Consider the following 26,231-nt stretch of genomic DNA (forward strand, 5'->3'; position numbering starts at 1 on the left):
AACAGGGAACGAGACGCTGCGTCAGCTTGACGCTACGGGGAACGCCTCCAGCGTGACAGGTGTCTGAAGCTACTATCGAATCACATCAATCCTATTGACCATTAATATGCGACCCGGAAGTATATAAGGGCGCCGTGCCAACACATACACATCTTTCTCGTCTGAAGGGACTGTATGGCAGATAGGCCCTGAGGCATGGAAAAGCGACACAGCGTTTCGTTCCCTGTTCTCAGGGAACAGAGGTTACATACGTAACCAGAGACGTTCCCTTTCGAAAGGGAACTCGCGCTGCATCAGCTTGACGCTACGGGGAACGAAATACCAACGCCGCCATGCTGAGGGGAGTGTCTGAGGGGAGTAAGGAGGCCGGAGAGGCCTACGGTCTGATCTAACAGGGAGACCTCACGAGAGGCCTACGACCGTCTGACCAGGCTCAGGCGGCTGTGTGCTCATAGTCGACCCTCAGTGAGGGGAGCAGCTGAGCCTGCCTGGCGGGTAACCTCCAGCTGTAGGCCCAACTATGACCAGTTCTAACACAGAGAACTGGTAACCAAGAAGTGCCTAACTTGGGAACTTCGCCTTCAAGGAGGCCCCGTGGGCCTACTACCTGATAACGGGTTTGTCCCCCAGGGAGGCCTATAAAGGCCTACTACCTAACAGCACGCCATGCTGGCAACCCGAGCATCCTGGCTCGGGAATCCACCCTCAGGGAGGCCTAGTGAGGCCTACTACCTGACAGCAATATATGCCAACTTACAGAGCATTCAAGCTCACCTTCAGGGAGGCCTAGAGAGGCCTACCACCTGCCAGCGAAGCATGCTAACTGCTGAGGTTACGTCTAGGGAGGTCCCGTGGGCCACCTGATAACAGTTAAAGCTGTCTGTCAAGGCTAGAAAACTGAACTTGTTTTCTCAAGGAGGCCTAATGGAGGCCTACTACCTGACAGTCATGCTACGCAGGCTAGCCGAGCATCCTGACTCAGGAACTCGCCCTCAAGGGAGGCCTATTGAGGCCTACTACCTGATAGCCAGCCTTTAGGGAGGCCTGGAGAGGCCTGCTACCTGTTTGCGCCTCGTGCTAACTGTTTCTCAGGTGACTGGGCCCCAGGAAAGCCTTAGGGAGGCCTAATGAGGCCTACTACCTGCCTCTGGGTAAAACCGGTGTGGGCCTACTGTCAGATAGCAATTTATGCTACTGTTCTAGTGACCACAACCTGGGAACTCACCTTCAGGGAGGCTTTTGTAAAGCCTTCCACCTGTTTAACCTGCTAGGCCGCAGACCCGGACGCCGTGCGCCGGTGCTCGCCTTTGGAAAGACCTGGTTAAGGCCTTCCAACTACAACAGGCCTTCAGGGAGGCCTGATGAGGCCTGCAACCTGCTAGCCGGCAGGCCAGTTGTCCCGATGTGACCATCGGTACTTCCTCCAGTGAGGCCTGGTCGAGGCCTTCCAACTGACAATGTGCCTTGTTCAAGAGGCCTATTGAGGCCTTCCACTTGACAGCCGACCCTCAGGGGAGCGTAATGGCTCTTTACAACCTGATAGCCAGCTAGGCTGGCTCTACCTCGATGCCAAAACATTGGTACCTGCCTTCAGGGAGGCCTGATAAGGCCTACCACCTGAATAGCCTGCCAAGCTAGAATACTCCCGATGCCCACACATCGGTACTTGCCTCCCGGGAGGCCTGACTGAGGCCTTCCACCTAACAGCCGACCGTCAGGGAGGCTTAGTTTGTGGCCTATACCCTGATAGCCAACCGGGCTATTTTTCCCCGATGCCCTGCATCGATACTTGCCTTCCCAGGAGGCCTGGTGAGGCCTACCCTGATAGCAAGTCATGCTAGCTGCCCGGGAAACCTACTCCGGTAGCTCACCCTCAAAAAGAAGCCTGATGAGGCCTTCTATCTGATCGCAAGCCTACTAGGGAGGCCTAGTGAGGCCTACCACCTGCTAGCACTAACTCAACCATGCTAGCCGTCAAGTGACTGAGACTCAGAGCACTCCTCCAGCGAGGCCTAGCTTCAGAGGCCTGCCAACTGATAACAAACATTTTGCACAATGTGAGAGTAACAAAAACCCTAGGGGCTCGTCTCCACGGAGGCCTGATGAGGCCTACCACTTGATAGCCGTCAGGCTAGCCATACCAATGTCACACATCGGCCCTCGCCCTCAAGGAGGCCTGAAGAGGCCTACTACCTGATAGCAAGCCATGCTAGCTCCCCGAGTAACCCACTCAGGAACTCGCCTCCAAGGAGGCCTGGTGAGGCCTACCACCTGGTAGCAAGTTTAACTGACTGCTATGAAACCCTTGACAGTTAGACCACTGGCTGACTAATAACTATGGCTGCTTTGACCAAACGACTCTCAAGTGAGAGGAGGCTGACATCCACAGGGATGGTACAAAGGGCTCAGAATCACAAAGTGAACGGCCAGAGGTGACAGTGCCTCAGCAACGCAGCTCCCTCATCCACATAGCCTAGGCCACATGCACTCCATTCTCCCAGAAGGGTGTGCTACCGCTTAGTATTCCGCAAACATTTCAAAGAAAAGAGCGGCGGCCTAGACACCACTCTCACCCTGAGAGGAGGCCCTAATTACATACATATGATACCATGAGCGATGGCCTGCCTCGCGAAACCTTGATCGCCAAGGGAAAGCCAACACACTCTCAAACAGCACCTGGTGCTGTCATAAGCCACATACAGGGGAAAACTTCAGTTAGCTCCGTCTCAGAAAATCCCATACTCCAACAGGGAATGGAGGTCTGTAAGAAACACATTCTTTAGTGTTTTAACACAAAAATGACCACTCTCACCTGCGGCACGTAGAGCGAAGACTCACCAAGCAGCTATCACCGCGATCTTCTACCGCCCTTGCATGCCTGAAAGCGGCGCTCTCACTAACCAAGCTAAAGCGGGCCGTCAGAACAAAGTTCTAATCATCATAGGCCCGCCTCAGGCCTGATGTAAGAAGCGCCTGGGAATTAAAAGACATAAAATGATGTTAGAATGTGCATTAAAAAGGCCTTTAAAAAGGAAAAGGGAGAGGGTAGGATTGAAATCCCCTCAAAGGAGGTGACCCATTACCAACGCCGGGCGCGTTTGTCCTGGATCACCTCCCTTAGATCCCTTTTCCTGCGGGACTGGCGTCTCCTCTGTGTCCTACTCCTCACCTGAGGAGGGGCACGGGAGGAGACGCTCACTCTCTGGTCCATTCTACGGCCCTCGAGCCGCGATGGACCAGGTCCCGCCTGCCTGGGTGTGGACGCAGACCTCAGCGGTATACAGGTCTTGAACGCGGCTGAGCGCGCCTTCGCCTCCCTGAACATCCCAACCACCGCCTCCACGGAGGTGCCGAAAAGTTCAGTGGGCGAAACTGGTGAATCGAGGAGAAAGCTTTTCTCTTTCTCCCCGATGTCAGCCAAGCTCAGCCACAGGTGCCTCTCCGTGGCCGCCATCGATCGCCCGATCGCGGCAGCGGTTTGTTTAGTGGCCCGGAGAGCCAGGTCTGTGGTGCGGTGCAACTCAGCCACCGCCTCAGGGGACAGCCCCGCCCCCTGGTCGAGGTCTCTCAGCAGATCCGCCTGGTACGCCTGCAACACAGCCATCGTGTGCAAGGTCGCACCAGCCTGACCCGCTGCCGCGTACGCTCTGCCATTCAACCGCGAAGTCGCCCTCAGCGGTCTGGATGGCAGAGTCGGAGCTCTCAGTGTCGATGTACGCCCTGAGACGAGATAGTTCGCGAACGTCTCGTCCATGGGGGGCATCGACACATACCCGTGCTCACCCATCCCCTCGACATCAGCGAAACTAGCTCGCTGATGTCGGTGGATGCGGGCGGAGTACGGGTTCTTCCATGCCGCCCGGAACTCATCATTAAGGTCCGGGAGGAATGGAAGGCTCGACTGAGGTACTGGGCTGTGACCGGGGAGAAATCGATCGTCGAGCCTGCTGCGCACGATCTCTCCCCTAGCGCGCCGCCAAGGCAGCCTCAGCCTGCCTGCGGCGCGCTCCACAGCATCCAGCAGCTCAGTGTACGCGGGACAGGGTGGCTGAGAGGGTCCAGGCTGATCCTGGTCACTGTTACCACCCTCCTCAGCCATCTCCTGCCCGTCCAGAAGAGCGCTCGCTGCAGAGCTACGTGGGGAACTGCCATTCTCCACGTCGACCTGCAGCTCACTCTCGTCAGCCACTGGATCGTCTGAGAGAACAACGCCTCTCTCCAGATGATCAGCGAGCTCCATCTGGGAGCCCCACGATGTGCGTAGCCGCTCCGCCTCAGCGCGAGCGGGACTCACATCGGTGGCGCCAGATGAAGTGCCCCCTTCCCTCGAGAAGAGGGCCAAACGAGAGCGGAGAGTTCTCAGCGGAAACCTCTCACAGTTTGCACAAGCAGAACCCTCAAGAACTGCTTGTGCATGATCTTCTCCCAGGCAGAAAACGCACAGAGTGTGTGTGTCTTCCGGTGTCAGAAACCTCTGACACGGGTCGGCACACTTTCTGAAGCACTGCCTCTTCTCTGTGCGTTTCATCTCAAGTTAAGTCTTATTACCAGGATCCGTAGAATTACGCTTCGACAGACAGTCCCTGAAGACGAAAAAGATGTGTATGTGTTGGCACGGCGCCCTTATATACTTCCGGGTCGCATATTAATGACGTCATGGGCTGTCGCCGGTCAATAGGATTGATGTGATTCGATAGTAGCTTCAGACACCTGTCACGCTGGAGGCGTTCCCCGTAGCGTCAAGCTGACGCAGCGTGAGTTCCCTTTCGAAAGGGAACTGCAGAGTTAGCTCCATACAAATATTTTATTTCAGTTAGCATGTAAACTTATTTTATTTCAGCTAGTTGCCAAGGAAATATTTCAAATTTTCATTCAATTAACAAAAATGAACAAATACTGTAACAAATGTACTGTTCATTGTTTGTTTGTTAATGTTAGTTAATGCATTCACTAATGTTAATGGGATATATATACACGTAGCGCAGGCACTAATGAGGGATCTATGTATATATCTATGATTGCGCTGGTATTTAGCATGTATATTGACCTTATTCGCCGGAAGTGATGGCGCGAGGACGGCTCATGCAGAGCCATATACATTTTTTTTTTTTTTTTTTAAATATGGATATTTTTCTACACAAACGCATCGATTCGCTTCAGAAGGACTTTATTAACACCCCGGAGCCGCGTGGAGCACGTTATTTGACGGACAGATGTATTTTTTATGGACTTCAAAAACAAATTTTGCTTGGATTAGCCAGAACATTTTTAATATAACTCTATTCGTCTAATATAATTTTATTTGTCTGAAAGAAGAATGTCATATACACCTCGGATGACTTGAGGGTGAGTAAAACATGGGCTAATTTTCATTTTTTGGGTGAACTATCCCTTTAACAAATGGACCTTATGGTAAAGTGTTACCAAAAAAAAAAAAAAAGACAAAATCACACAACAAAATTACTAAAACTATCAAAAATGGAAAATATAAAATCTATTTCAAACTTAAAATCTATAGTAGCCTAGTATCTAATTTATACTAAAATAACACTGGAACCAACTAATAAAAGTCTTCTTACTGGAACCTTGCAAGTTTGTTGAGGTGGGTTGAAGCTAAACTCTGCAGGACAAATTCCCCCCCTCAGGAGCAGGATTGGACACCCCTGCTCGTTGCTAGCCATCTCTCTCCCAGGCTTTCCACATTTCCTGTTTCGTTTCAGACAGAACAGACAGCCCTTAGGATGTCAGAAAATTCACCAAAACTCTGTTGTCACATGTCCTTATTATATCCACTGCTGAAATGCTACTCTGCACTCCTGAAAGAGAAAGTTATGAGACAATTCTGAAAATGTGCTGCGCTGTCATATTCTGGCTTGTACTGTTTAGAGCAGTGTTTGTTTTTGTTGTGTTTGGGCAAATGTCTCAGCAGTTCTAATGTGGACAGGTGGAATGAATGGGTATGTTAAATGGGAGGGACTTCTGCAAAACGAATTCAGAATTTACTGACTTACCTGGGTAATTTTACTCAGTAAGCGGATAACTTGAGGTAACTACTCAGGTTATGCAAGTAGCCATATCAACTTACTCTCTGAACATAATCTGCTCCTGAGCAGGTTAGTTTACTTCAGAGGTATTCACATATAACTGATTAAAGATTAATGAAAAAAAAAGATTGCACAACTGCCCTGTAGGTGGCGATATGCATTAAGAATTTAAGTCGCCATTAAACAAAAGAAGTATGGCGCCAGATGGTGCACTTTTTAGACGCTCGGTTGAGAATGTCTTTGCTTGTATCCGAAATCACATACTTCCCTACTACACTCACCTAAAGGATTATTAGGAACACCAAACTAATACTGTGTTTGACCCCCTTTCGCCTTCAGAACTGCCTTAATTCTACGTGGCATTGATTCAACAAGGTGCTGAAAGCATTCTTTAGAAATGTTGGCCCATATTGATAGGATAGCATCTTGCAGTTGATGGAGATTTGTGGGATGCACATCTAGGGCATGAAGCTCCCGTTCCACCACATCCCAAAGATGCTCTATTGGGTTGAGATCTGGTGACTGTGGGGGCCATTTTAGTACAGTGAACTCATTGTCATGTTCAAGAAACCAATTTGAAATGATTCGAGCTTTGTGACATGGTGCATTATCCTGCTGGAAGTAGCCATCAGAGGAAGGGTACATGGTGGTCATAAAGGGATGGACATGGTCAGAAACAATGCTCAGGTAGGCCGTGGAATTTAAACGATGCCCAATTGGCACTAAGGGGCCTAAAGTGTGCCAAGAAAACATCCCCCACACCATTACACCACCAACACCAGCCTGCACAGGGGTACCAAGGCATGATGGATCCATGTTCTCATTCTGTTTACGCCAAATTCTGACTCTACCATCTGAATGTCTCAACAGAAATCGAGACTCATCAGACCAGGCAACATTTTTCTAGTCTCCAACTGTCCAATTTTGGTGAGCTCGTGCAATTTGTAGCCTCTTTTTCCTATTTGTAGTGGAGATGAGTGGTACCCGGTGGGGTCTTCTGCTGTTGTAGCCCATCCGCCTCAAGGTTGTGCGTGTTGTGGCTTCACAAATGCTTTGCTGCATACCTCGGTTGTAACGAGTGGTTATTTCAGTCAAAGTTGCACTTCTATCAGCTTGAATCAGTCGGCCCATTCTCCTCTGACCTCTAGCATCAACAAGGCATTTTCGCCCACAGGACTGCCGCATTCTGGATGTTTTTCCCTTTTCACACCATTCTTTGTAAACTCTAGAAATGGTTGTGCGTGAAAATCCCAGTAACTGAGCAGATTGTGAAATACTCAGACCGGCCCGTCTGGCACCAATAACCATGCCACGCTCAAAATTGCTTAAGTCACCTTTCTTTCCCATTCTGACATTCAGTTTGGAGTTCAGGAGATTGTCTTGACCAGGACCACACCCCTAAATGCATTGAAGCAACTGCCATGTGATTGGCAGATTAGATCATTGCATTAATGAGAAATTGAACAGGTGTTCCTAATAATCCTTTAGGTGAGTGTATATAGTAGGTTTAAAACAGTATGTGACAAGAGTTGAGTCCGAATACACGGTACAAAAAGGACCCGGGTGACCTGCTTATTCTGAAAAGGTTCAGAAGTGTGCATACGATGGATACTTTACTATCCCATGAGGCCACAGGAGAGGATTTGTCAGTGATAGTGCACTGACGCTGCGAGGTCACATAATGTCAACATGGCAAATGTAGTACGTCCGGATTACAATCAAACTACACACATACATGCTTTATAGAACATCTTTTTTTAGGGGTTAAGTAAGTACTTATTCAAAATAGCTACCTACTTGGGAGACTCTGGGTTGACTCAACCTGGATACTTCAAGTAAATAAGGTTTGGGTTAATCAACTGAGAGATATGTGATGTTTTAACCTTGCTTTCTGAACAAACCAAAATATCAAAATGATTTGACTTTTTTCAGAAATACATAAAGGTTGATACAAGTTGATATGGTGTTCTTTCTGCTCAAACATGCACGTATACTATGACATTCTGTAGGTGGTCTTGGATGTAGCCACCCGATGATTAAAAATGTATTTCTCAGGACTGATCGCACACACGTGTCAGGGTTATGTTCTGTTTTGTCTTAGTTTTCATTGTGTTCAGTTGCTGTTTTCCTTTGACCTATGTGTTTCATTGATTCATCCTATTCATGTGTGCCTAGTTTGCACCTTTGTTTGCCCTTTGTACTTAAGCCGTCGGTTTCATTCTGTTCTTTGTCCTGTATTGTTTATGGTCTACGTGTAATGTGATTGTATATTTTCCTGAATTTTCTCCTGTTTGGTGTGTTGATTATTAGATTAAAGTTTATTCAAGTATCTCCTTCCGTATCAGTTCCTGTCTCCCAGTAGATTTAGTTAATCATTGCAGGAATATACACTGTATTGCCAAAAGTATTGGGACACCTCTCCAAATCATTCCAATCACTTCCATGGCCAAAGGTGTATAAAATCAAGCACCTAGGCATGCAGAATGCTTCTACAAACATTTGTGAAAGAATCTCTCAGGAGTTCAGTGAGTTCAAGCGTGGTACCGTGATAGGTTGCAATAAGTACATTTGTGAAATTTCCTCACTACTAAATATTCCACGTTCAACTGTTAGTGATATTATAACAAAGTGGAAGCAATTGGGAACAACAGAAACTCAGCCACGAAGTGGTAGACCACCTAAAATCACAGAGTGGGGTCAGCGCATGCTGAGGCTCACAGTGGGCAGAAGTCGCCAACTTTCTGCAGAGTCAATAGCTACAGACCTCCAAACTTCATGTGGCCTTCAGATTAGCTCAAGAACAATGCGTAGAGAGCTTCATGGAATGGGTTTCCATGGCTGAGCAGCTGCATCCAAGCCTTACATCACCAAGTGCAATGCAAAGCATCAGATGCAGTGGTGTAAAGTGCGCCGTTACTGGACTGTAGTTCAGTGGAGACGTGTTCTCTGGAGTGACGAATCACGCTTCTCTGTCTGGCAATCTGATGGATGAGTCTGGGTTTGGCGATATGAAGGAGAACGGTACTTGCCTGACTGCATTGTGTCAAGTGTAAAGTTTGGTGGAGGGGGGATTATGGTGTTGGGGTTGTATTTCAGGGGTTGGGCTTGGCCCCTTAGTTCCAGTGAAAGGAACTCTTAATGCTTCAGCATACCAAGACATTTTGGACAATTTCATGTTCCCAACTTTTTGGGAACAGTTTGGGGATGGCCCATTCCTGTTGCAGCAAGACTGTGCACCAGTGCACAAAGCAAAGTCCATAAAGACATGAATGAGCGAGTTTGGTGTGGAGGAACTTGACTGGCCTGCACAGAGTCCTGACCTCAACCCAATAGAACATTTTTGGATGAATTAGAGCTGAGACTGTGAGCCAGGCCTTCTCGTCCAACATCAGTGCCTGACCTCATAAATGCACTTCTAGAAGAATGGTTATTCCCATATGGAAAAATTCCCATAAACACACTCCTAAACCTTGTGTAAAGCCTTCCCAGAAGAGTTGAAGCTGTTATAGCTGCAAAGGGTGGGCCAACTCCATATTAAACCCTTACATATTAAGAATGGGATGTTATTAAAGTTCATGTGCATGTAAAGGCAGGCGTCCCAAAACTTTTGGCAATATAGTGTATGAATTATGTTCTCTGGCTGAATAGTTCGGATTTCATTATTGAGGAAATTTTAGAGTCCAGTCCAGTGAGTGATATTCCCTTGTACACTCCAGAAAGTGAAATACCCGAGTCTGAGAAAGAGAAAGCAGTTTCAGAGCCTGCTCCAGAGGAAACTGTTTCAGAGCCACTTCTTCCTGTCTGTTCTGACATGATTGAAGAGGTGGTCATTTCTCTATACATTGCTGCTATGTTTCTGGGCCACACACACACAACCACTCCAGCCCATGAGTTAGTTCCAAAGCCTGCTCCAGCCCCAGATCTCAGTCACTTATCTGCTCCAGCCACTGAGTCTGCACTGGAGCCCACTCCAGTCCATGAGTCTGCACCGGAGTCCGTTCCTACCCAAGAGCTCAGCCAAGAGGCCACTCAAGCCCCAGAACTAAGCCCAGAGAAGGCAGCGCTGTACTTGATGGCTACAGCCATCTTGTGTGTGTGCAGGGAGCCAGCCTTCCGGGAGGGGGGAGTAATTTCAGGGTTATTTGTCTTAGTTTTCATTATGTTCAGTTGCTGTTTTCCTTTGACCTAGTTTTCCTATGTCTTTCATTGATTCATCCTATTCACCTGTGCCTAGTTAATTAACTTGTTAGCTCCTTTGTTTGCCTTTTGTACTTAAGCCGTCAGTTTCAGTCTGTTCTTTGTCCTGTATTGTTTATGGTCTACGTGTAATGTGGTTGTATATTCTCCCGGATTTTCTCCGGTTTGGTGTGTTGATTATTAGATTAAAATCTGTTCAAGCATCTCCTTCATCGTGCACTTCATTATAGCCACTAACCGTGACAAGTCGCTGTCCAATTGAAACATCCTGTACAGTTTAAATAAAAAGGATAAAATGTGACTCATTTATTTATAATGCATTCATGCTTTTCTTATCAACTTATCTCTCTCTCTCTCTCCATAAAACTCCCGCACAGACCTTGTGTAATGTATATCATTGCCATTTGATTGGGTCAAATATAATTATAAGTCTATAATTAGTGGACACTGAATTTCATCAAAATGTTATGACAAATAGAGGGATATACTGTAATTACACACTGAGAAAATGAGATTAGTGGTGGAAGGAGTGTTTTTGTATTAGAGAACACACCCTTGACCTCATCATCAGTTTACATGAGGACAGAGAATAGAGTGCAGACGTGAATGAATAAACTAATTTTGCCAGACTGTTTACTCAAAGGCATTGATTTATGTATGCACTATAAGAAACTAGCTGCTTAAGAGAATAGAAGGAGACCAAGAGTAATAAAGAAAGAGAGGCACAGAGCAACACACTCTCCTGGGAGCTTTTTAAGCAGCTGTACTCACAACTGTTCTGCCCACCTGTCAGGCAGAAGATTTAATGATCTAGTCCACTGGATTTGTTTAGTGCGGGCGGCGACGGATCAGGTTATGCCCCAAATCAATCAGGAGAGGATCGCCAGGCCCTATTTTACTGAAATGGGTTGGTCTAGAATGTTTTAGCCTTCCTTCTCCCTTGTCACTCTACTTCTACTCCTCATCAATATACTGTACAGTTACCTTTTTTCTCTCTCTGGCTGCTACTTTCTTTAAGTCTGTTTTTGACCTGTTTTTGCTCTGTGCTTCTCACTCACTCACTGCTCAATCTGTCACTCCAGCCATCCGTCTTTCAACTATCAACTCTCTTTCTCTACTTGTTTTCTCTCACTTGTTTGAGAGAGAGAGAGAGGGAGAGAGATTTTTGAGTTCCTTTTTTGTATTGAATTATTTTGGTGTTTTTAGAAAAATGTCCTTTGTTACTCGCGAATAATTATTTTAATTAGAACTTAAATACAGGCACTTTCTGAGACCACATCCAGCCATTTTTCTTTATCTATTAATATATATATATATATATTCACTGTTATACTGACAATTTGTTATGGATATAATAAATAAAAAATTAAGAGAAAAAATCTAAATAGAAGCATTTTACTAGTGTTCTCAGACTTTTGTACATGTACAAACAAGTGTTTTAGACTGTACAATACGTTTTTATTTGTTAACATTAGTTAACATTAGTTACATAAACTAATGTTAATCTCAAAATGTACTTACACATTATTAAAGGGATAGTTCACCCCAAAACTAAATTTTTATGTTTATCTGCTTACCCCCAGGGCATCCAAGATGTAGGTGTCTTTGTTTCTTCAGTAGAACACAAATGAAGATTTTCAGTTTCAGTTTCAGTGTGATAGTCTATAATGCATGTCAATGGAGATATTTTAGAGTATGAGAGCAATGAGAGTAAAAACACATAGACATACGAATCCATATTAACCCATGCGGCTCGTGGCAACACATTGATGCCTTAAGACACGAAACGATCTGTTTCTGCGAGAAACCGAACAGTATTTATGTTATTTTTTTACCTCTTATCAGACGAATGTCATCTAGTATTCCCAGCGCCATAACTTCCGGCAAATAAGGTCAAAATACTGGCGCGATCAAAGATATATATACGTAGATGCCTCATTCGACTGATCCGCGCAAGCACTAATGAGGAATCTATGTATATATCTATGATCGCGCAGGTATTTTGCATGTATTTTGACCGTGATGGTGCGGGGACGGCTGATGCAGAGCCATAGAAAAAAATGTAATACATTTTTAAATATGGATATTTTTCTTACACAAACGCATCGATTCGCTTCAGAAGGCCTTTATTAACACCCCGGAGCCGCGTGGAGCACGTTATTTGGGACAGATGCATTTTTTATGGACTTCAAAAACAGAGCAACGATTACTGCTATTATAATGCTTGGATTATCCAGAACATTTATTATTTAATATAACTCTTTTATATTTCATTCGTCTGAAAGAAGAATGTCATATACACCTTGGATGACTTGAGGGTGAGTAAATCATGGGCTAATTTTCATTTTTGGGTGAACTATCCCTTTAAAGCAAACATTGTATCTGTTAACATTAGTTAACGTGTGAATTAACATGAATATGAATATCTTTATTAACAAAAGTTATAATAAATACTGAAAAAAATACATTGCTCACTGTTATGTAAGTTAATGCATAAACTAATGTTAACAAATGAGACCTTATTGTAAAGTGTTACCAGTGTTTCCTAAATTAATTCTCTCTTTTAAAAACTTTGGTAATTGCGCAACTCTATTATATTTAATGGTGTAAAATATATAGCTGGGGATGCACAGGACAATATTCGTAATGGAGTGATGCTGATGTCATAAATGTCAGAATTTTATTGACAAATAAAATTTCCCATTATAGGCTTTAATGATTAAGAGGCCCAGAGGGAATCTGGTGATTTATTTTCTGTGTTTATTTGTGGGGAAATCTGCCAAATGGATTTAAGCAAGGGAAAAATGTGTTAATCTGAGCTGAGAGTATTGGTAGCTGAAAACATAATGAAATTAGCCCAAATATGTAATTATATAGCATGACAGGGTTGGGGGATGTGTAGAACTTGCTGAACGAAGAGTGTTCTAGTTCTGTGGAAATCTTCTGTGAGTGCAGATTGTGTGTGGGCCCGCTGATTACAACTGTTCTATCGCCAATTTTTTGTTCTTTTTAATGATTACATACATTTGTGTCATCAAACAAATGTGCCTCTTTTCATAATTGATATATGGAGACAGTTACTGTTATTTCACTACAATAGCATGCTCAGAGAAATTATTTAATGATAAGAAACCATACTCTGTATCAGTTTTCATGAACTTCATGGAAACATTCAGACTTATATCAACTGGTAACTGTTATTTCTAAGACTGGTAGCAAGTGAAATTTATATTGTGTATGTGTGTGTGAGAACAGTATTCATGATCATTTGTACTGTGAGGCTGGATACAGATTTACAGATACAGATTTTTTGACTCAATATGATTTTGATTCAGAAGTGCTCAATTTAATTGTGATTTGATTCAGATTCATTTGGGCATATTTCAGTTATAAATTATAATATAAATTTGGATAAGTCGACACTAGTTGCCAAGGGCCAGTCTGGAGAGTGGACTACACTCTTAAAATAAAGGTTCTTAAATGTTTCTTTGTCGGGTTGTATGAACCTTTAATATCCAAAGAACCGTTTCATTGCACAAAAGGTCCTTTGTGGTGCAGAAAGGTTCTTTAGACTATAAAATGGTTAGGAAAAAATTGTTTAAAGAACCTTTCCAAAAACGGTTCTTCAGGGTACCATCAATGGTTCTTATATGGCATCACTGTGAAAACCCCCTTTCTTCTTCAACAAGGGGGTTTGGTGTCACGGCATTTGTTTCCAGGAGGACCTTTAAAGAACGCAACACACGCGTCTCGCATATATCCTGTAGAATTCAACCAATCAGATGATGACTTTGAAACTCCTGAAGTGTTTCCAGATAAGTGTGCCATATGCATCAGATGTCACGCCCACGGACCGTTGGCTGAACGTCTGATGCATATGGCCGAAGCCCATCTTTATGCAAATTAATCCATTGAACGCGACGCGACTATCCAATAGAAGTAGAGTGCAAGGAGACTGAGGGAAGTCTCTCGCTGGTTTGTTTTTCATTCCCCGCTGGCTTAAACGCACGCCCATAGCAGTAAACTTGAGGAACGGCCATCAACATACACATGATGGGAAGCGTCACAACACCACGCTTCAGTCGAGCCGCAAAAGTGGATCTGTACCGTAAGAGTTGACAGACTTCACAGAAATTTGCATTGTGTATGATGGGCACTGATTTTTTGGACTTCACATTATTCCATCCAGTCTGAGGGTATCAAGCATTTATGATAATTTGAGCTGAGTTTTTTTTTGTCCAGTGTCTCCTAGCAATGAGGCGCATGTTTCTGTGTGAGTTTGTGATCGAAATAACCTGAAAGTCTAGTGTGTGATCCTCAGCTTGAGGCTTATACCATGGAACTGACAATGCAACTGTTGCAAATCTATTTGTACTTCGTGTCAGATGTTGCGCAAGCACTTACTAAAGACACACAGTGAAAAATATGCGCTGAAAAGGTGTGGACATTTCTCATATTTTTGCGGCTGACCTTATTGCATATTGCATTTGTAGGAGTTTCCCTTTCAGACACAAAATATATGGGAGGATTTAAATGAATCACACAAGCATAGAAAAAAAAACTTGAGTATCACCATCTTGCTTAAGCCCTGTTGAATTTAACCCACCAGATCAGCAAAATATCAGGTTCACTGGAGAACAGGAAGATTTAGTTCCCATGTTCCCCAGACTGCTGACAGACATTTCTTTTTCTAAGGGAGACTGTTGCATTAGCAGGATCAGAGAAGACCACAGAGATCTCCAGCAACCAAGTTTATTTTGCTGATCTCTGCTGTGATCACAGCCACACAGCATTCAGAATCCTCTTGGCAACATAATGTTTAACGTCCACCTGCCCACATACCCGAGGGATCCTCCCTGACCAAACGCTCTCTGACAGGCACAGGATCTGCCACGCGCATTAGCATCTCCTTCACAGCTCTCCATCCTGCTGGGTTTGCCACCTTCTGACTGCAGGGCTCACACACACCCCGAGGGGAGAGCCTCATTACCACAACACCACCACAACATCGGGGTTAGGTGTGTAATGCACGCCTGGATTTACATAAACTCGCCCGCTCTAATGATGCAACTTTGAGCACGGTTGCAGTTTGTCTCTCCAGGCACATTTTAGAAGTTTGACAGCTCTGAATGTCATCAGATTGTGGTGTTTTTTAGTTTTTAATCTATTCGATCTCGATGTCTTGTTTTTCGGGAGCTAAAGAAAATGTATTTATGCTAATAAGGGCTTGAGCCATTGCCGTGTGATTATTGTAATGTTCCCAAAGCCTATTTTCTGTCCTACTTAGACAAATTTTCCCTATTTCACAGTTTATTTGTTTAATCCATTTAGCATTTCGGCACTTTTAAATAATCGCTTATAATTGCTATTCCCCAGCAATAATGTTTCATCAGGAGTTGTGCTGTAATTACTGGAATTCATCGGAGAATTACGAAAAGCGGACACACACCTACACAGACACACGACAAACTCGCGGTCTCCTATTGTGATTCACATCTGAGGTTGTCCGTCTTTAGTCTGCTGGGCATTTCCACCTGCTAATCGATCTCCAAATGTGTTGAAGTTGTGGATGACTTGCCACCTCGGACAGCCATCACGTCTTCTCTCCTAATTGGTAACGGCTGCAGATGTGCCACTGGCTGTGGCCTCCAGTGATGTTCTTCACCATGACTTCACACCCCCGTATGCCTTCACACCTCGCAGGCCGTGTTATTCACAGCCTGAACCCCTGCGTGGTGCCCTTCTGTGCATATAGGACTTTTTTAATGTAACCACTAAAAAAAATCCCAAAACTGTGGCTCAACTCAATGGGGAGCCTATTAGCAACTTGACATTGATCTGACATTCTGCTAAGTAATAATTTGTCAAGTTGCGGCTTCTGCTCAAGGTGGTCGGTGGAATCGAGGGTGTCTAGCGAGGAAAGGGCTGCACACGTTCCACTCCAATGCTCTTAATTAGCTCTTAGTCAAAGCCCAATTATGTTACTCAGGGCTCTGGATATTACATTACATTCCAGAAGCACAGGCCCATTAGGAAGAAATGTGTTCACGTTGTAATTTAAAAATAGCATATAATTCAAAGTGCTGTATGAGTCTGATCATTAAGTTGCGTTTGAGGAAATATTGCTTAAAGTAGAGGTGAATTCTTCACATTTTAACTGGGTTAGGCTACTTCCCGATGCATGCTTTCGCTCTTTTTCCCACCAGCTTTATTAATTTTACTTGAATAGTTATTTTTGTGTTTTCTTTTCGGTACCCCATTTTTTTCCGTTTAAAGAATAAATCTAACAAAATGTAGTTAAATTTAACCTTAAAACAAGAAAACAACATTGTTAGGTAATTTCACATATGGGACCAAACTGTATGTAAAACATTTATATCATGAAAGCAAAAAAAATGCTTTCATTTAAAATAATTTATGTTGATTTAAATATGCAATACATTTGCATTTAGCAGAAACTTTAGTTTGGTTGCACAATATTTTAGGCCTATCGCGATTGGTCCATACAATCGACTGCCTCGATGCTGTTAATTATGCTGCGTCGCAGGCAGGTTTTTGAGCCTGTGAATTACAACTTCAAACCACGACTCACGACTTTGTAGTGTTCCAGGCAAAGTCACGCCAAACTGCCTGAGCGCAAGGAATTGTGTCGTAGTTAGATGTAAACAAAGGACCGTAGGGGGTGTATGCGAAAGGTGCTTACTCCTTGCTTATTTGAGGGAAACAGAGGAGAAAAACAGCGCAGACTGCAAGAAAAGCTGTTATACCTTTTATTTTACGTTATTTGTATATTTATTTCATAAACACTGCATCCGTAGGGGGCTGCCATTGTTGCTTCGCGGGCTATGTGACATCAAAACTCGTAACTGAGTACATCGATCTAGTTCGAGTTCACGGGTGGGAAGTCACGGGTGTGACTGCCGTTCCAGTGCACTTTCACGGGTAGAAGGTTGGAAAAACACGGGTTACGGGTTGCCTGGAACGCGGCATTAGTCTACGTCAAACTGTTTAAGTTTGGTACGATATGAAATTGTATTAGTACCGGTAGCCTACTTTAAAAATTACAGCACTCTAATAAGAGCAGTATTTCTTAATCTGCGTCGATGTGTGACAGCAGGAGTGAGGACGTGTGTGTGAGCTCTGCTTCCACTGAAGTTTCATTAAACAATGGAAGCAGAACAGTCAAATGTATATGCGCAGCTCAGGAAAAAGAACGCAACAGAAAAGTGCGGCGCGATCAGGACGTGCTCGCCGGACTCTGACCTGAAGCTCACGCAGCCGCCTTTCACTCAGACAGATCGCAATGCCAATTTCACGGATAATTGGGTTTGAATGGGAAAAAATATGTAAAAATGCACGTCCTGGCGAGTATTCGGGTAAACGCAGTCAGATATGTCTTTAGTGAACGTATACAGAGTTGAATGAGAAATCGGGTGTTACAATGAATTTGGTCTGTGCAGCTCTTAAAGGGCTGGGCCTAATATTCTGTGTGAAGCAGGGCAGGAACATGCCGGCCAAGCGAGTTTTTAGGGTTTTTTAACCCTAAAACAATGATAAAACAATGAATAGTAAGTTCTGTCATATTATACAATTACGTTTACAGTTTTTTGCCATGGTATCGATTCAGTATTGAGGTATTTTAGTCTGGTATCGTATCGAAGTCATCATTTTGGTATTGTGACAACACTATTCTTTGCTGATATTCTCTTTTTTGTTATGTTGGTTTACAAATTTGTACCTTTTTACATTCTTACTCTTTTAGTTTTAAATTTTGTCAAGGGCTTGTTTACATTTATACTTTTTTATAGTACACTACTGAATGCCAACGTTGCAAGTTAGATTAAATGTTTTTAAGTAAAATTGTTGAAAATAATTGTGATAAATTAGTCGAAAGATTAATCGATAAATTTGTCGATAGATTAATCAATATAAAAATTATTGTTAGTGGCAGCCCTGCAATATTTGTCCTCAACCAGTGGCATTTGATGTTTGAAGATCCCATGACCAAAGTTGATCACATAAATTACTACACATGTTTATAATTTACATACACTGCTGTTCAGTTTTTTAAGAAGTCTCTTATATTCAAAAAAACTTAATTTACTTAATCAAAAATACGATACAAATACAATATTGTGAAATATTACTACAATCTAAAATCTATCTGTTTTATATTGTAAATGTAATTTATTTCTCTGATGGCAAAGTTGAATTTTCAGCATCATTACTCCAGTCTTCAGTCACATGATCCTTCAGAAATCATTCTAATATGCTGATTTTAAGAAAAAATACATATTGTCACTGATGAAAACAGTTACTGCTTAATATTTTTGTGGATGTTTTTTTTTCATGATTCTTTGATTAATAGAAAGTTCAAAATAACATATTTATTTAAAATAGAAATCTTTTGTAACTTAATTAATGTCATTAATGTCTTCACTTTTGATCAATGTAATGCATCCTTGCTGAATTGAAGTATTAATGTAAGTAAATGTATCTGGTGGACGGTTTATTTTACTGAAAGAAAAGACAAAAGCACTGATAAAGAAAATGACTCCAGATCCACTTTGCGTTCTGAGAGTAAATAGCACTGCAGAGCGCCACTGCACCAAACTTCAGGGACTAAAGTTCAACCAAAGTAGCAACTCTCAGCTCTTGGGCACCTACACCAAAAGAGCACTTAGCAGCTGTCAGACAAAGTGCTACAACACTGAGAAAATGGTGCATCATGCTCAGTAGGCAATTCTACAATGTGTAATGGGCCTTCTGCTCACCCATTGTTGTGTTTAAGGGTCTATTATAGACCAGAGTGATCGATTCACAACTGTATCCATTTCTGCCCAGCTGGCCTGAAGCTAAATGCTAACGTTCATCTAATCTGTGAATGTCTGCATGTTCAGTTTTATCACTTTGCTCTAGAAGCAATGACACAGCTGCTTGATGTAATGTCATGTTCCTCACATCTCTTTCATTTTTCTTTGTCTCCTTTCCCCTCTTATTCCTCTTCCCTCATTGCACTTACAAAGGTGAGCCGAATCAATACGGTGGTGAGTCGTAAACGGGAGCAGCGTGTGCTCTTCATGGTGGTCACCATGGTGGTGTGTTACCTGCTGTGTTGGCTGCCCTACGGGATTATGGCCCTTCTAGCCACGTTTGGGCGGCCCGGCCTGGTCACACCAGCGGCCAGCATTGTTCCTTCTCTGTTAGCCAAGAGCAGCACTGTCATAAACCCCATCATCTACATCTTCATGAACAAACAGGTGGGTAACAGAAAAGCTACTAATAATAGTGTATGTGTATGGCTGCTATTTTTGTTAGATGTTATATTTTTGTTATTGAGATTTTATATTTGCATTAGTTTGCATCCAAGTTTAGCACATACTGTAAGTATTTGAAGGCTAAAGTCACTTAAAAATGGATGAATGTCATTGCAAATTAAGAAAACACACTTTAATGCTAAACATTTCATTGTGTTAAGCTAAAAATAACCTTCAGTGCTTGCAAACATGACTAAAGACCCATTCACACCAAGAACGATAACTATGAAGATAACCATAATGATAACTTAAGTAGCGTCCACATCAACGGTGTACATTCTAAGTGCACTCTGTAGGTTTGTCGTCTGCTGCTTTAAATGCTCAAGCTCTTTAAAGTCCCCATGAAATCATGACGTTTTTTGGCTTTTAGTATGAATAGGTTAGTCTTACTGTTATCTATAAGCTAATGTGCTCCAAAACAATGACAAAATTCGCATTTAGAAGATATAAGCATTCAAAACTTACAGTTTCTCACTTTCGCCAATATGGATCAGTGATTTTGATGACATCACCCTGCACTTCAGCTTCTCATCAGATTTTCTGTCCAATCAAATCCTCTCTAGAATCTACAGCGTCCCGCCCCCAAATAGACGCTGAAGCTCCGGCTAAAATCGATCACTTATTTACACATTTACTATTTTCTACATGGTAGATTGCAAAGAGTGCACTACATAAGGAACGATTCAGACAGTGTAAATATGATTTCCATTGGGGCGAATTAAGTCTGGTTTCCCGTTAGTGTCACGTGACCCGTTGCAGTGCGCAAACAGTTTGCTCCAGTCCAGAGTTAACTTTATGATGCCCGCGGTGGTGGCTTTCGCAAATTTTGTAGAGCAGATGTAGAGGGGGGGGGGGGGGGGGTGTCGTCGCATAGCAGAAAACATATCGGACACATTTTTATTCTGCACAGAATGCTATATTTTAAAGCAATATGGCAGAAGCAGTTCGATATTATGAGGAAACGGCTTTACCGAGCTCAACGGCACTATTGGCTATTTTAAAAAAGGTGAGGAGCTCTTCGATATGTCCCGCCCTGTCTTCCTGTTTCACTGGAAATTACATCAACCCATTGAATAACGCTGCTGGAATGGATTCTGATTGGCTGTCAATATTTGTATCGTTCATCAGCTGGAAAAGTGATTGCAAGTGATTTTTCGGTTATCTTTATAGTTGTGGTGGTGACTATTCTTTTGTATTTAGAATTATTATAATTATCTTCCTTGGTCTGAAGGGCCTTAAGAAAAGCAATGTCAGTTTAACATGTGTTTGCATCATTCATTTAGTTGCTATTTTGTAAGCCAATGCATTGAAATTAATGCAAAGCATGACTTAACTCACGGTTTGCTTTTGTTGCTACTGAGTTTTTTGCATGCTATTCTTTGCTATGTTTAGACTAACAGTTTTTCTTTCAAATAACACACTGTCAGCAGGATCACTTGAGGTCTGTAATATTTCATAAGGTTTTCAGTTGGGGTGTAATTCCCAAAAGCACATGATCAACACCTCATTTTAGGACGTGTATTTAACAGCACAGATCGCACAAACTAATTAGTTAAACTCATTTTTGGACAAGTAAGTCCAAACTGCTTTTGAATGTGAAATATAGCAGCTGTGTTTTGCTTGGGAACTTTTTTTTGTCCAAAACATGTGTGCTGAAACAAATGAAAAGGCAAATTTGTATGAATGTCTGGGTTGCTTAAGTTAAACTAGCACCATAAAAATAAAAAGTCCACTTGTTTCCTCTAGTTCCTCTAGTAATTATAACCTTTTATAGGTTATGTATTGAAAAATTACAAGGCTGTCATACAAAGACCATATGATTTAAACTGTACCATTTGAATATTTCATTAAGCAGTAATATTACAATTTTCAGGTTTGGTTTTTCACTGGGGACAAGAAGATGACAAAGAATCTGAATAAGTATTTGTTTGTTTGTTTTTTACTGGTTTTGAATTGTTTTCTGCTCATAACATATAATATCTCTCTTTCTGCTCAATCTTTTCCTCTCTTACTCTGCACTGTAAAAAAAAAGAGCTGTACTTGAGAGCAAAACCTTTTTTGATTAGTTGAAATGATCTCATTTTATGCAAATGTACTGAATGAACTTAAAATGTCAAGTTTACACAAACTGAGTTTATATATTGAGATTTATTTAATGGATATTTCACCCAAAAATTAAAATTCTGTCATTTACAGTGGTGTCCTTACAAACCTGTATGACTTTATTTATGCATGGAACATAAATTAAGATATTTTGAGAAATAGCTCCGGGTTTTTGGTCCATACAATGGAAGTCTGTTTTATTACCAAAATTCTTCAAAATATCTTATTTTCAGTTGCACAGAAGAAAGCAAATAATACAGGTTTGGAACGGAATAAGAGTCAGTTATGACTGAATTTTCATGTTTGGGTGAATAAGCTTGAAAAGGGTCAGCTTGCAAAGAGTTCTATGCAGACTTTTCCTTTTATTTACATGGTTTTAAATTGTTCAGTATTATTTTCTTTTGTACTGTTCATTAATTGGAATTAAACTGGCAAAGGGCCAAACAATGCAACCATATTCCAGCTCCATTGAATGCTGGAAAGAGAGAAAAATGAGACTGAATCAAAACCATTTTTTTTCTTCCAATTTTATTTGAGCTAAAAATGCATTAATCCAACTAACCTTCTAAGTTTGTCAGAGAAGCTGCTTTGAGATGCATTACTTTTTTTTCCTGAAACCAAAAAACTACAATAATCAAGTAAATCATTGGTTGTTTTATGTTGTTGTTGTTGTTTTAGTGTTTTTTACTTTATCTTTGGATCATATTTTACAGTGTGCATTCTCCTGTAAATCCCATGCAGCTTTGATGGCTGGTTTGTATTACATTTGTATTTTCATTCTGGCTGGACAAAACAATGAAACTGCAAATAGTTTTGCTAGTCTTTGGAAGAATGCACAAACCATTCGAGTGAATATAATCTTCCAATGCTCTAGGATTGTATCAGAGTATGCTCAACGAAAGTTTTCAAAGAAACTTTTCATTTAAAGAAGCACTTCTTATTTGATCAAACTGATACAAGATGCACATTTTATTGTTATTTCTGAACCTGTGTACATGTAAACAAGTTTTGTAATATCTCTTCTGTATGGGTTTAAGCTTCTGCTCCAAACAATTGCTTGTGATAAGACCGGAGATGAAGACTTGGAGGAACTAGTTTTGACTGTCGGAGGAGACACCAGTCACCTGTATGTCATTTTCAGTCTTCAATTCCTCCCAGCCCGTAACCATGGAAACTGTGAGTTGAGGCGAGTTGAAGACTTAAAGTGCTGTACAGATTCAAGTATCTACTCGGCATGTGTCGATATGACCAGCGGAGATTGAAAGACAGCAGAAAATGGAAGAGTATGAAAAAAAAAGAGTGAGTTTTGGAGTTCGAGAGAGCTGCGAAGTCCCTGAGCCCGTGAGTAAATAACTGTACTGTTATACCGCCCGGGTTCAGGAGCTGTCATGCTGTGTGGTAATTGCATTTACTGCTTCCTTTTTCCTGGGACGCAAAGAATTTTTTGGCACATTTCACATTTTTTCCCTTATTAAGAGCACAATGTGTGCTTAGGGTAAGCATCAGTGCACTGAAAACCTCCCTTGTTCATTAGATGGCAATAAGAGTCACAAGCACATGAAAATTGGCATGCAAAAAAGTCATTTTTTTCATTATTTTTGTCTTGGTTTCCAAAAAAAAACAAAAACTTCCTTAAAGCATCCTTAAAACAATATCTATTTTCTTGAGATGCAAAACTGTGTATTATAATAAGTGGAAATATCTTGAATTAAGTTTCTTACCACACTGGCACATTGCTTTGTTTTATTTCAATCATGGCAACTCTCTGAATAGTTTTAGCATGTTATTGAATATGCCGGTATTAATGTTTTTGGTCTTGGCGGACTAGATCTGCTGCGCTGTTGCTTTTGCTGCTGAGCAAGTATGGACTTGCTATAAATTCCATAGCAGACTAGACAGGTGGAGCTGGGGGAGGAGAAGGGTGTCAGAGGAACTCTGATAACTTGTTGCAGGACTAGCTTACTAGCTTATAGTGTTGTCACGATACTGGAATTTCTAACTTCGATACCTAAAAAAGTATCGATATTCGATACCACGGGGGGGGGAAAACGCTGCATATACTGTCAAATAGATATTTTTAATACAATTTATTTTTTTGTCCGTCTATTGAAAGTCTAGGCAATTAAAAATTTATTTTGAAGATATCAGTTTATATAATCAAGCTTTTTCTTAAATATAAATGTTGATCAATTACCATTACAATTATCTCACAAATATTTGCTACCTAATTGTTTTGCAATATCTTACATACAGCACAAGGAAGCTTGATTTCAAATTGAATTTAAAAAGACGAGTAAACAGTAATAAAATAAGAACAAATTACAAACAATAGCACAAACAAATACAATAGAATAAAGATACAAATGAGATAGACTGCTTTATTTTTTCAGTTAGGTCTAACATTATTCAAGAAACTGAATTTAAAAAAAACAAAGTAATCAAATTTAAAATAACATTGGATAATCTTCATAGTAAAAAATGTAAAACAGATTAATCCATTAAAGTTACACAAGTTAATGAGTCAAGAGCAGTAGGTGATCGTTTGTCTTTTTGTAGTTTGAATAATTAATAACTGCTGTCCCTTTAAGACCCGACACGCATGGATCCCAAACACTGTTCCTGTTACACATTCTGAACTGGTTACGACTGTGTTTACGTTAATACTCACCAAGATGGACATTGAGACATTATTTGAGTGTATTTGACCATTAATAAGCTGGAAAAAGGAGCTCATTTTTGCACTTGTATGTCAGAGGCGGCTTTATTACATGGTATATGTGTGTGCTTTAGATGAGAGCGCGAAATCTGCAAGAATTAGTAGAATTAACGTTGTGTGCAATCCCGCGCGAAATTCAGACCAGTCACACCAATACTAACACGCAGTCATGAAGAAAAATTCAGCAGAACACGCGTTCACCGTGTTCAGAGGGTTAACCGGACTGAATGAGAGGCGGGTGCGTGTCAACTCTCTGTCGGTCGGATCGGAGAGGAGAGCGCAGCTGGTATCGATACTCTAAAAAAGGAGTATCGTATCGTTTCAGATATTTCAGTATTGATACATATCGAAATATCAATGTTTTTGACAACACTACTAGCTTAATAGAGTTGCTATGGCTATGTACATACCCTGAAAGTTACCTCTGTTTTTGGAACTGAAAGTTGAGGTTATCCTGTCACAACCTGCTTTCTGGATTACCCCCCTGAACAAAACAAACACAAAACAATTAGAAACCATTGTGAACCAGACTATTTAAATGTTGAGAAAGCAATCTCATTGGCTGCAGGATCAGCAGAGGCCAATCAGCTTGTGGCATGCGGTAATGATGAATTGCTTGCAGATCTAGCCCTCTAGAGTTTCATGACTGAACTAGACGTTTATTTATTTGTTTGTTTATTTATTTATTTTGTTTTATTTTTCATTGTGTGATGGGGCTACAATTGTTTTCATAAAAATAACATTTAGTGAGGTTTATGCTTAAAACAAGAAACCAAATTTGTACAATTAAAAATAATAATAATAATTCTCCTTAGTCTTACACCATTTTTCTGCTCTGGTAGAGTATCTTTTTGTAGGAGAATTTGATGTCTTTACTGCAAAACAAGACAAAACTATAAGTATGTTTTTTTTGGGGGGGGGGGGGGGGGTTTGCTGTAAAAGTGACTGCAAATAGACCTTTTATTGTCTACACTATGTATAAGAGGATAAGAAAAACAAAACTGCCCACGTCCGAAGTAAGAGCTTTCCAGAGAGACAGGCAGTTCATCCAAGTACTGGGATCAGTTATTCCGGACCACCTGTGAACAGTTGTAGCATAATTGGCGAGAAAGTTCTGTCCTTATCTCCCAAGCTTCTCAGCACCCCGCAGAGAGCTAATCATCTCCTTTCCAGGCCATCATCTGCTCAAAAGTCTGCTACCCAGCAGTCCTCGTTGATCCGAATTGTACCCGGCTACCCCGGCCAAAAGAACATGCACTTATTAAGAATGAGTATACAGTGAAATTATTGCCCATTATCAGCCCTAGATGAGAAAGATTCCCTAAAGCCCAACTACTTAAGTCAAGTTCAGACCTTTAGGAGATTGCAATTTGCAAAGATATTTTTTCCCTCCAGCTTCAGTTGGAATTTTCATGCTTGGAGTTATGAGATGTTCACATCATGTGGAACATGTAATCGCAAGCTCTGCTGATTTCTGCAAAATACTACATGTCCTTCATCACTTCCTCATTAAATATTTTGACTAATTTGATGAAAGCTTTTAGCTCACAATAAGAGTAGTAGCTCCAATGATACTGACAAAATAACAAAGTTCTGAAATCGGCTTTTTATCTTTGACTTACATCCTTGAAGTTTCTGTGCTTTGCCTACAAGCTAAGCTTTATTGACAGAATTTGTTACATAATGTCTGGAAATATTTGACTCATTTTATTTAAAAATGCAAAAATGTGGTTAGAGTGTCACAGACTGGTTACTGTGGTGACAAACTGACAGGGGACAGAAGATGACAGGAGTAATTAACAACTTAGAAGCTAACTAGAAACAATGAAAATGAAAACCGAACATACACGTGAC

At 41.7% G+C, this 26,231-nt stretch overlaps 1 protein-coding gene across 1 annotated transcript in view; it reads left to right on the plus strand.

Annotated features, from left to right (window-relative positions):
* The window catches only part of tmtopsb (teleost multiple tissue opsin b), a 61,258-nt gene that overhangs the window by 20,277 nt on the left and 14,750 nt on the right, over positions 1-26,231 (plus strand). The window contains exon 3 of the mRNA XM_079805851.1: positions 19,268-19,501. Coding sequence (XP_079661977.1) covers positions 19,268-19,501 — 234 coding nt within the window. The remainder of the gene's footprint in view (positions 1-19,267; positions 19,502-26,231) is intronic.

Source organism: Gobio gobio, assembly GCF_949357685.1.
Source record: "Gobio gobio genome assembly, chromosome: 23".
Classification (NCBI taxonomy): Eukaryota; Metazoa; Chordata; class Actinopteri; order Cypriniformes; family Gobionidae; genus Gobio; species Gobio gobio.